The sequence below is a fragment of the Paroedura picta genome, chromosome 9 (assembly GCF_049243985.1).
Source record: "Paroedura picta isolate Pp20150507F chromosome 9, Ppicta_v3.0, whole genome shotgun sequence".
Taxonomy (NCBI): Eukaryota; Metazoa; Chordata; class Lepidosauria; order Squamata; family Gekkonidae; genus Paroedura; species Paroedura picta.
Genome location: NC_135377.1, coordinates 54496030 through 54508199, shown reverse-complemented (window position 1 = coordinate 54508199; position 12170 = coordinate 54496030). Strand labels below are relative to the sequence as shown.

Here is a 12170-nt window from a genome sequence, read left to right as displayed (position 1 = left end):
TGGAGTCTGCACTCATTTAGGTGACTTTGTTGCGCTAAGCAAAATATACTCCAGATGAAGCTAAAGTAATTTAAAGGCATTTTTAATTTTTATAATTATAACAAATTCATCTATTAGAGCTCAGATCGTGGCTTCAGTATCAAGAAGTTGCTAAAGTTTTCATTTTGATGATCAGATTTTTGTACTTCTCAGGCTTTTTAAAAATTAAAGTCAAGTTTTCAGGGAGGTGGAATTCTTCAAAGGGTGGAAAGTTTAATCAGACCAGCAGCTAAATGTTCTGGAAAATGACTGTGTATAACTCAGAATGGTGCTGTCACTTATTCCGAAGCTGTATCCATCATGTTCTGTTTTCCTTTTTTGTTCAGTTTTTTTCTTTGCAGAAATTGTCAGCAAAATGAAATTTAACAGATAATTGTTTGTGATCTGTGTTAGGTGCATCCAATGACCTTGTTTAATGTAACCTGCAGTTACAGGCTAGCACAGATAACTAGATTCAGTTATGTGCTTGTTTTTAAATTTTCATTTGATTAACACTGAGGAGGGGAAAAGTCAAGCAGAATTTAAGAGCAGCCCGTTTCTAACTTGTTGACCTCAGTTTCATTCTTAATTGTCACAAACATATCGTTATGAGAATCAGAAGCTAAAGCAAAAAGTACAAAGGGAAACAAATTCAAGTTCTACAAAATTTGAGTCCAATAGTACCTTTAAGACCAAAAAAGAGCTTTCAAGTGCATGCACTCTTCCAAAGCTCCTGCCTTGAATAAATCTTTGTTGGTCTTAAAGTTGCTATTTTGTTGTGCTACTTCAGACCAATGTGGCTACCCACTCAAATCCAAGTTCTGTAACATTTGTATGTGACTTGCATGCTCTCCTCAATTCCTGTATGCACAGGGACCAGTTTGGATCATGACTGCAGTATAAATGTGCACAACCAGTAATTTTTGGGGGGTTGTTATACTGAAACCCCAAAATATTTCTCGATATTTCTGAATCCCGATACTGGTATGGTATTCAGATTTGATAAATAATTGGAATGCCAGATTTTTTCAGCTCCATGAGTCCAAGGCATTTAAAGAGACTGAGAGCCCTTTAAATGCTGCAGTTTGCTCTAAGTGATGACTTTGCAGAAATAACAGTAAATAATCATTTGGCCAAAAAAGGACCTATGGGGGCAGATTTGTATGGAACAGAGGAAATATAGAAGGAAGCATTAATTCCTGAGACAGGCTGTAGGAGTCAGAGTTCTGTTTACAGTTCTCCATAAAAAAAACACATGCACATTGGACTCTCGAGTTAGTTCCCCTCATTCAATACTGGGTACCAAGATCTTTTAAAATGGATATGGCATATCATAGATATGGATATAGTACAACTATAGTATAGTAGAAACTTACATTTCTGTCTATCACATCTTAATTCTGCATTCCTGGTTCTATCCTCCTTCATTTTATCTTTACAACAACCCAGTGAAGAAGATTAGGCCAGGAGAAGGCAACTGGCTAATGGTCGGTCACCCAGTGAATACCATGGAAGCCAACTTGATGCAGTGCTTAAGAGCAGTGGCTTCTAATCTGGCAAGCCGGGTTTGAGTCCCTGTTCCTCCACATGCAGCCAGCAGGGTAACCTTGGGTTCATCACAGCACTGACAGAACTGTTTTGAACTAACAGTTCTGTCAGCACTCTCTGTGCCTTACTTGCATCACAGGGTGTCTGTTGTAGGGAGAGGAAGGGAAGGGGATTATAAGCCGCTTTGATATTCCTTCTGGTAGAGAAAAGTGGCATATAAAAACCATCTCTTCTTCTTCTGCTGCTGCTGTATGAGGGTTTGAGCTGATTTATCCATAGTTCTAGTCTGACAGTTAAAGAGGCAGCATCAGTTGTTCACTGACAGAGCATCTGCTTGGCATGCAACAAAACAGGTTCAATCACTGCCATCTCCGGTTAAAAGGATCACAATAATAGGGGAAGTGACACCTCAACCTAAGATCTGAAACAGCTGCTGCCAGACAACACTGACCCTGATGGGTCAATGATCTTATTCACTATAAGGTAGCGTCAGATGTCCATACCATTGCAGCTCACAAGATATTCCTAACTACTCTTCATTTTTCTCTGCTTCTCCACAATACTTGGCTAGCCACAGATACATGTCCACAGATACTTTGTATGCTGTTAATCGAACAATCCAATGGACAATACTTTTTATAACAGTTCTGCTTCATTTAAATACAGAAACTTTACAGCAATGCCATTCTGATCCAGCCTTCTCTTCTCCCCCACAGTATGAAATTCTCCTGTTACCATGGAGAGCTTTACTTTGAGCGCGCGCCCGTGTGTATCCCCCACACACATTTTATGAACTATACACACATATATAATATATATATAGGCAAGAGCTGAGCATGTATGGAGAACATTTCAGAAATTATCTAATAGTGGATTTTAGAGAGGAAACTGCAGGCTTATTTCCAAAGCTACTGTTAAGACCGTTTCTGCTATTATCCCTCACAACAGGGAAACATCAGTTACAAGAAAGGAAGGAGGCGGAGGGTAAAAGGAAGGAAAAAGCTCTAAGAGCTCATGCTATCTTGTCAATGTGATTCGATCTGAATTACAAAGTGCGCAACAGGAACGGCCCACTCAGCCTCTCTATCTCCTTTGGAAGCTTGCCTCTTAGCCACTTTTATGGAAATGGATTCTGACAGGGTGAATACTTGCTGGAACAAACATCTTTTATTACAGCCCAGCCACGAGGTTAACTGAGAGGATACCAACGTAAGTTATAGTACAGGATGTCTGTGCCAGTTAGATGTTCACTCCCCCAATCACCTACTCTTCCCCCAAAGCAGGCCCTTCCCATTGGTCCATCTGTTTAATATTCAGGGCTTTTAGTTGTGCCAGGACATATCTACAGAACCAATCTAAAAGCCAGGGTCAGAACAAGTAAATCACTATTAAGAAACAGGACACAGTTCAGTGCATACGGAGTACCTTCCCCTTGACGTGTAATAAACAGTCAATCCCAAAGTAAGGAAAGGGCTCTAAGGAGAGCCTCAGCATTTCTCATTTCATTTTTTTTTAAAATGCAAATATAATTTGTTTAACCTGCTCCTTTCTCTACAAGGTTTTTTTTTTTATCAGACTTGCACTATATGACAGAATGTAGGAGTTGTCTGTTCCATGTAGCTACTTCTTGCCTGCATTTAACATGGCCTACAGGCTCTGCTGAGAATTCCGTGCACCAAGTAAAATAAACAGCTCTGAGAGCTCATGAAGGGGAGTGATAAGCTTGAAAAACTTAAACAGAGAATATGTTGCACCCCACTGACACAATTCTGTTGAAATGTACTGTGACTTTATACAACTGAGAAGGGGACCACTAAATAAACATTAGGGCTCTTCATTGCTTGAGCTGGTTGGAAGCCTGACCTCAGGAGAAAGAGATATTCTAAGATGACAGAAAGCATTTCCTGAATTTCAACTGTAATATGAAGCTTCCTGTCAAAGCTATGCTTTGCCACCATTTCACAGGCAATCAAGAGAGGAGGAAAACACATGCCATATGTGCATCTACCATGAGCCAGCACAATCTGCTTCAGCTATGTGCATATTAAAATATTCAAACTAATTTCTGCCTGGTGGTTTGGCCTTTCTTACTTTCATTCCAATGTGTCCAACAACATAAAGTGGAAAATAACAGCAACATACTTTATGAACGTATTAAAGGTCAGTTGCAAGAAGATACCATTAAATTTATATGGGTTTTATGCAGAAATATCTCTATTTAGAAATAGAACTCTCCTGATAAAGATATTTGAAATGGTGACTTGACCACAATTTCTTCCGCTTTCTATCACAGCCCCTCAGATGATAATTTCTTAAAATCTGAGATTTTTTTTCAAATCAAATGTAATTTAAAGCCTGACATTTTATAGCCACTGTGGGGATAACAACTTTCCCCTCTGCAGGCCTTGCTTTTGAAAATCCCCTTGTAATGCATTCAGTTTAAAGTTAGTAAGAGAAGAAATGCTATTGTGAGGAAGCCACACTTTCTCAATTAACTGCCAGGCTGCCAAATGTAGAAATGAAGTTAGCCTTAGTAAAGGGCAAAGTAATGATACAAAATCTGAATAACTCACGAAGTCTCCCCTAACTTCTTCAAGATGTAAATTATTTCAGGAATGAAGTCCCAAAAGAGCCTTGTAGCACCTGAATGACCATGACAACATCATGGCTATACAGCTTTCAAACTGAAGCAGTTGGACATCTCTACTAATCTCTACCTAATCTCTTCCTCCTTTTAGGTCCCCTGTGTAACTCAAGAAGATTTTTAACAATCCAGAATCATTATATCTAATTCTTAATTGGGCCATAAGCATGGAGCATAATATCCATACAGTGGGCTCAGGGACAAATATGGGGATTTCCACATAAACCTGGACTAGGTTTTCAGAAAAATATGAAATGTTTAAAACTCTAACATTCATATAAGGAATGCCGGTCCCACTGAAGTAAGATCTTGGTGTCTGTTTGTGCCATGTTCCGTGGTAAAAGATAGGAAGAGAAGTAGGAACAAAAAAGTAAAAGAGGTGAGGGGAATATGGATTGGGGAACAGAAAAAAATGGGCAAGGAAGTTGGGATCAGAGCCCTTGGCTCTCTTACTGGCTTGGGTTTCCCTTCACCTGGCAAGACATGCCACGTGCTGTCAGAGGGCATGATGCCCTACAAGAAACATTAGGAAAAATATTTATTCTTCCCTGATGTGTGTGGTTGCTTTCATTCATATAAGGAGGGCTCTCTATGCCTAAAGTATAGATGCTTAAGATAAATTTAATTAAAAATAACATGTCACCATCAGTTTTCTATGTTCTGTTAGTGTAGTTGTAGTGTTAAGTTTCTTAACTGATTCTGCATTTTGGTTGATCTCACAATTATTCCCTTTCTAATAATGCAGCAAACGCCTTTACATTACTTAACAATGGTCCTTACCCGGGCTTTCTGTTCCATCTCCATCACCAGTCTTTCATGTTGCTCAGCTATTGCCAGAGTTGCAGAATGGACTTTCTGATAGATCATCTCACCTTCCCTTGTCTGAAAGGTGAACAGCCCTTCTCCTGTGTCACACATCCTAGGATAAGATTTTTAAAAAAAAAGAAAAAAAGAAAATGAGTTCTTGCTTGACAATAACAGCTTGCTTTTTTTTTTTAAAGAGGAACTGTGTTTTTTAAAAATTCATATTACAATTGGAGTCGCTGTGTCAGTTGCTGGAAGATGTTATTTTGCCAATGGATAAATGATGAACTCTAAATGGCATAAGCAAAGCAATCTTTGCATTCAGGCTCTTTTTGTAAGAGACAGTTAAAATCATTATTTGCAGCTTCTGAATCTGCACAATGATGAAACACATTAAGCACATTGCGAAGTTACTATTTGTACACTCTTAGAATTACCAGTCCAACTTTTTCTACTGTGCATCCTGGAGTAAACATATTGGGTGCTATGTGATTCTATGGGCCTATTCCCAAGCTCTACTCTCAGATCTCTAGGAATTGCCAAGTCTGGAGTTGGTGACCCTATTGATACTACTGGCAACTTCCCTGAAACCCAAGCAAGGGTTTCCTTAGTGCTTGCATGGTGTATTAACACAAGAACAAACCTGTTTAAGCCATTGAGTTTCCAGCTTGATGTGTTGAGCTGCTCTGGTAATGATTCCTGACAATTTGACTGTATTACCTACAGCAGGCTTTCTCAACCAGGGGTTTGTGAAACCCTGGGATTTCTTGATGGTCCTGGAAGGGTCTCTCAAATGGGTGAGAGTTATTCTTCTTAATTTGTTAAAATATTTATTGGGTGATATAACCATATAACCATGTGAATGTTAAAAAATGTTTTATGTAAACCGCCCAGAGCCGTAGGGAAGGGCGGTATAAACAAACAAACAAACAAACAAACAAACAAACAAATAAATAAATGGTCATGTCAACATGCCACCCCCACCAAAATGGCCAATGATGGCCCTGGACAGGGTGGGAAGGGGAGGGGCCCTAAGTGGGCATGTACACAGCTCTGCTTCCCAACCATATTCTGCACGATGGTGCCACTTCTGGAGTTTCTTGGGGTTTCTCAATGGTAAAAAAGTTGAAATGTTGGCCTATAGTATAAAATATATTTTATAGTTCAACACTGTAGGCAATACAATCAGATCATCAGCCCAACAGACTCACACATTAAGCTAGAAATTTGAACCTATCATGCTTAAAAAGTAAAGAAGTCCCACAGCTTTGTGCTCCTGTAAAGCTATGTCAACTGAAACGCCTAACTTTTTTCTCCCTACGATCATGCAGCTCCCAATTAAAGCCTGCCTATGTTAAATGGCTTAATAATGTTCTTTTGGTTTGCTCCAATCTATTAACTTTTTGTTTTTTTTTTGTTTTTTTTTGCATACAGCTTTCTGAAGCACAGATACAGGACAGGTAACAGCATGTCCCCAATTTATTAAGACTATCACAAGTATGCTTCAATGTGATACTAGGTAAAACACCTTTGTGCTTTTCTGTTGCTCCCATTTATATGAAGATTATGTAAGGTACGTTCCCTCTTCCTATGTGAACTGACTCCCTAGATAGAAAGGTTCCGGTTGATTTTAACACAAATTATATTATTGCTATAATGCTGTAATGACAGGAGAATCCAGACAAATAAAAATAAAAATACAATGCTCAGTGCTAATGCTCTACTGGAATGGCAGGATAGTCAATAAATAGAAGGTTAAAGCATATAAGCATTCACAATAAAAGTCTATAAAGGTTAACAAGTAAAGATGAGTCTGAAGTTAACAGACGTTGAACGGGGAATATAATTAATCAAAATAGTACATCTTGACAACAGACAAGCCCTAAAGGTAAACAAACGTTGCAGGCAAAAGAAAAGCTCTAAACAACAGCGATGCCATGAAAATCAAAAATTAACACAAAGGACAAAGATGAAGCAAAGAGCAACAAGGAAGAAGACATAGATATAATAGTTCAACATTAGGGTACTCAAAAAAGTATTGCTATTGTTTCAACCTAGAGCCACCAGACAGTAAATGGCTAGTAATTGCATCAAGAGGACCAACAGGGAAAATCTAGTTTCAGTGAATACTTAATAAAAGAGGAAATTGGCCTCAGGTTGGTAGACTGTTGAGTAATACCTGGTTTATATCAAGATATTGGATATACGCTAATTGGAAGATGAATCCATGTGGAAGGAATGTCATAAAATAATGACCATGACTTAGTCAAGGGCTGAGGTATGCGATATGATACGCATACAAAATTTGCAGTTCATTATTTTTTTTATTTTAATGATTAAAGATAGCAAAAAATGTTTAAAAATGTATATACATGAATTCACTGGATTTATCTGAGACCATGAGAACAGCTATTTTATGACTATAAGAAAATCAGTTAGTTAAGAATATTAGCTCAGTTAACGGCGACAGTGAGGCATTGTTGGCAATTATATTTTAACATACAAATATGCGTATCTTTGCTCATTTTTGCGTACATGTAACTGCAGCAAAGCAAATTTCTCCTTGACCATTTCTGCCCTGGGAACTTCACTGCCGGAAAAGGTGGGGCAACCTGCCCTGATTCAAACTCCAGCCTGCAGCCTGGGGTGAAGCCTCCAATGAAGAAACAGTCTTTTTTGTCTTGTAATTAATTAAGCAGAATTAATGCTTGGTATTTCTATACTGTGTTAAATTGGTCAGAGTTAAGAAGAAGAGTTGGTTTTTATATGCCGCTTTTCTCTACCGGAAGGAGTCTCAAAGCAGCTTACAATCGCCTTCCCTTTCCTCTACCCACAACACACACCCTGTGAGGTGGGTGAGGTTGAGAGAACCTTGATATTACTGCTCAGTCAGTGCTGTGGTGAGCCGAAGATCACCCAGTTGGTTGCATGTGGGGGAGCACAGATTCAAACCTGGCTTACCAGATTAGAAGTCCGCACTCCTAACCACTACACCAAGATGGCTCTTTAGTTGAATTTTCAGACAGCACTGCTGGTTTGCATCTTCTGAATCTTGCATGATGGTTCAATCCTAGCTCTTTTATAGTTCCAGATATACTTATTTACCTGTCTTTGCACAAAGGGTTCTGTGACTGTTTGAAAATACAAGAAGTTATATTTGTGAATGCCTGAACATAAGCATTCATCCATATATTGTGTGTACACATTCACAGAGGCAAGCGTGTGAGATTGTATTTGGGAAGCAGGCATCAACTAACTAAAACAACTGACAACTTTGGTGACTTTGCACAGTGCTTACTGCCATAATCCACTTCCCATAGTCTTCAGTTTATACAATCCCAGTATTAACCAGGCTCAATCCTGCTCAGCTTCCAAGATCAGATGAGATCGGGTATGTTCAGTGTGGTATGGCTGTAGGCCTTCAGTTTATATAATATCTCAAATATTCAAGTACACCCAAAGTACCTGAGGTTAACATCAGACTGTTTCTCACACTGATCATATCTGGAGGAAGTATTTGAAGAAACAGGAGCAATCAATTGAAAGCAGATTCCACTATTCTGTTCATGTACTACTGAATGATGTAAAAAACCCCACAAATTCCTCTTCCAGTGAAAACCAGATACCAAACCTTGCAAGTTCCAATCTGACTGTCTCAAAGTAACCTGGACCTAACTTGTATGTTCATACTATGTGGGATGGAATGCCAACTATATTGGGTGCCACGGACTCACGGACCCTTTTGGCGGCATGGAGGGAGGGGGAAGGAGGAGGCGATGCAGCTGGCTGGCAGCCGGTGTTCTCGGGCGCGCGTGGCTTCTGCACGCGTCTGAGGAGACGGGGCTTAGAGCGTCCATTTAGGACACTGCTGGGTTCCCTTCCTGCCTCTTTGCCTGAGCGTAGACAAGCGACCCACCCTCCCTCCCAGTTTTAATTGGGTTCTATATTTATGTTGTATTTGTCACAGCGGAATGTGCACAAGAGTATGAGTCTATTTTGATGGAGCCGGTGTGCAATCGGCCTCCCTGTGGGGTGGGGGCCTCCTTAAGGGGGTGATGGTAACGACCCAACGACCCATGCAGACCCAACGGGGTAGGCTTGCGAGCTCATTTCATGACCAGATGGCTCGGAGGGAACCAAGGAGGTTCGTGCCCTTTGGCCCTCTGTAAGGGTCGTCTCCCTAATATTAGGATAACCCTAGGAGGAGACCCATAGCCCAGCGAGGTAATTGATGGGCTCCTTCTGCGGGTGATGCGTATAGCGAAGTCGGTGGACTGCCTAGTTTTAGACTCATATCCTTGTTGCCCCAACCCTATGTTCATGGTTATGTATTAATGAAGCTGTGGCCAATTTTTGCCAACAAATGTTGTTGCCTCTTCCTTCTCCTAAACTGGCCTCCTACCTGCCAATTTACCTACTCAATAGGAAAGTTCTGCCTTGCCATTCTGCTGTTATTGCCATTTTCTCTATCATTCAGAGACAAAAAGCAAAGTGCTGCCCTCAGAGATCCCAACTAGAATGTTTGCCAGGGATGTACTTTATTCTAGCCAAAGATCAAGAGTTCCTTGGGGGAAAATGGATTCAATCTCTACTTATAAAAAAAAAATCAGTCAGGAGTACAGCCAGAACAGTTTGGCTTTGATAATAATGAAGGTTTTGTTGTTGTTGTTGTTCTGTTTTTACTTGCTTAGAACTCAGACTGCACAATACTTCCTTCAGCCCCCTAATTTTTGTTAATAATGTCTTGGGAAATTCATTCTTTCACTTATTGCCTGAACTACTTCTCTGCTCAAATAGCTTTTACCATAGCTAGTGTACTGAAGCATGCATATCACGGAGCTGGGAAAACAAAATAATATCCTATTACTTTACAGAGAGTATTTTTCATTCTCCTTAATGAATGTAAAGTCTATTTCTCTGGTGTACTGGTTGACTATATTTTAAATCTTGGCTACATTTAAATCACATTGTGTTTCTGTGTATTATACAAAATTACAAGGTTGTTTTTAGTGAAGTCATACTTTGGTCATATTGGTGATGCATTTTTTATAGAAAAAACTGATCTTCCAATTAGAAACACCGATTATAGCTGGATTACACTACGCTCTGGAGTTTTCATGCTTTCTATAGGGTTTTCACTGAAAACCCTGCATGGTTTGTTTAGCATGTCAGGATTTTATATAGTTTCAAGGGACACACCCCCAAACACGTTGCTGTTAGTTTCTGTCTCTTTAATGAATACATACAAATTACACTATGGTTAGCTTAAGTTTCTGGTCAATTTCACACTCTCTCAGGGGGAACGGTAGTAGGCTTTGACCACGACTTCCTCCACACTTTTTTAAACATTGGACCATTTGGTGATACTGGAAGGTTTGTAATTTAGGTGAGAATTTCTCCAACTGTAAAGGTTTTTTTCTATTGCAAGCAATTCCTTTTGCTTATGGGGATTAATTTCTTAGACTGTTTAATTACTACCAAAAAACAAGGAATTCAAAATCATTGACTCATTTGACACATATTACGGTATATTCTTTATTGAATATATTGAATATGTTCGTTGCGGAATTAATTTTTATACTACTTTTGTACTATGTAATTTTGACTATAAAGTTGTGTTTTATTATTAGCCACTGAGGAATATACTAATCTTTGAAAATGAGGTTGATACTGGGTCTCGTTCTGGCTATTTTAAATTACTAAAATAAAGTCTCTTGCCACAAGGAAGCTTTTTTCTTCTTCCGCTAGATTTTCAGACACATCTACATTAGTCTGGAACTATTCTGTCCCCGAATGCCTTCTTTATGGAAGCACTGCAGATTAAACTCAGCATAAGGGAGTCCAAAAGTTCTTTGCTACTCTTGGTTGGCCATCTCCCAACTTTTGCAAATGTGTGCCTTGCATTAGAACTTCCAGTGCATCTTGGTTGCTCCATTTGGTTGCTCCATCAGGTTTGAGCAAAATCTTGAGAAATGGCATAGGCCAAGTTCAACAGACAGTGACAGAAAGTCTGACTCTGGAAAACTCTCAATATTCCAAATTCTGGAATGGAGAATTTAAAAGATAGTAGAATAACTGTTATGGAGCTGCATATTAGAAAATTGTTATCCACAATGCAAAAGTGGCATTATTTTCCTTTCAGTAAATACTCCATCTGGGCTTCCAAACTGATGTCTAAATTCTTTGGCTGAAACAAGCTGTGCTAATTATGTTATTCCCAGATTGACTGAGGAGGCAGACCATGCATGTTTATGAAGAAATCAAAATGTTCCGAGCCCACTGTCTTCCAACATTAAATTTACCCTAAAAACACAGCAGTTAGTAATAAAACCTGAGCATATACTGAGGCCAGCCTGTCTGAGAACCATCAGGTGTTCATTAAGAAGCCCTGTTAAACTTATCTACATCACTTGCTGCAATGAATAATAATATAAACAAACAAATGAAAGCAGGATGGTGAGGCTAATTATCTATACAGTTTTAATGATGCATCCACCTTTTCAAGAAATGCAAGCAGTGAAGCGAGCTAAAATGTTGTCAGATAATTAATAAAAACCTGGTGCAATGTAATGAATTGTATATATGATTTAGCACTCCTTTTTGCCTGATTATTACACCAGTGTTTAATAGAGAAATAAATGTGTGTGTGTGTGTAAAAGACATATCTTCAGAAATATACCACATGCCAGACAAATTTTGATTTCTAAACCAGCGGGTGAATGGAGGGGAAAAGGATAACGATGTCAGAAAGCTTAAATATGATTGCTGTTGATATTAGAATGAACCACACATATGATATCTTAAGGAAACCTGTTCAACATAGATCTCATTACATGGTCATCCTGAAAATGTAATGGGAACAAAGTGTTCAGATTTCACCTATTGTAGAGAAACTATTGGTTTAGTCAGGGCAAGTAATAGTTCCAACCTGAATATTAATTGGGTACAAAAGTGAGCCCAAGGGTTTGTGTTCTATTCAACATGGGATACTGAAGGATATTAAGTCAATGATTTGCAAATAACTAATAATGGTCTCATATTAAAATGGTATGCTCTGGAGGAGGTAATTAAAAAGATAGAGCTGGGCTAGACACTGGTTTCACTTGATTTTTAGATTTACTCTCTGGCATGGTGTGAAAAACATGGCAGAACAAGA

At 39.0% G+C, this 12170-nt stretch overlaps 1 protein-coding gene across 4 annotated transcripts in view; it reads right to left on the bottom strand.

Moving 5' to 3' along the window:
* The window catches only part of DOK6 (docking protein 6), a 195911-nt gene that overhangs the window by 50095 nt on the left and 133646 nt on the right, over positions 1–12170 (bottom strand). For all 4 annotated transcript variants that reach the window (XR_013234207.1, XR_013234208.1, XM_077352868.1 and 1 more), the window contains exon 6: positions 4991–5129. Coding sequence is in view for 2 of the 4 variants with exons in the window: in XM_077352868.1 (XP_077208983.1) it covers positions 4991–5129 (139 nt within the window). In the remaining 2 variants the exon portion in view is untranslated. The remainder of the gene's footprint in view (positions 1–4990; positions 5130–12170) is intronic.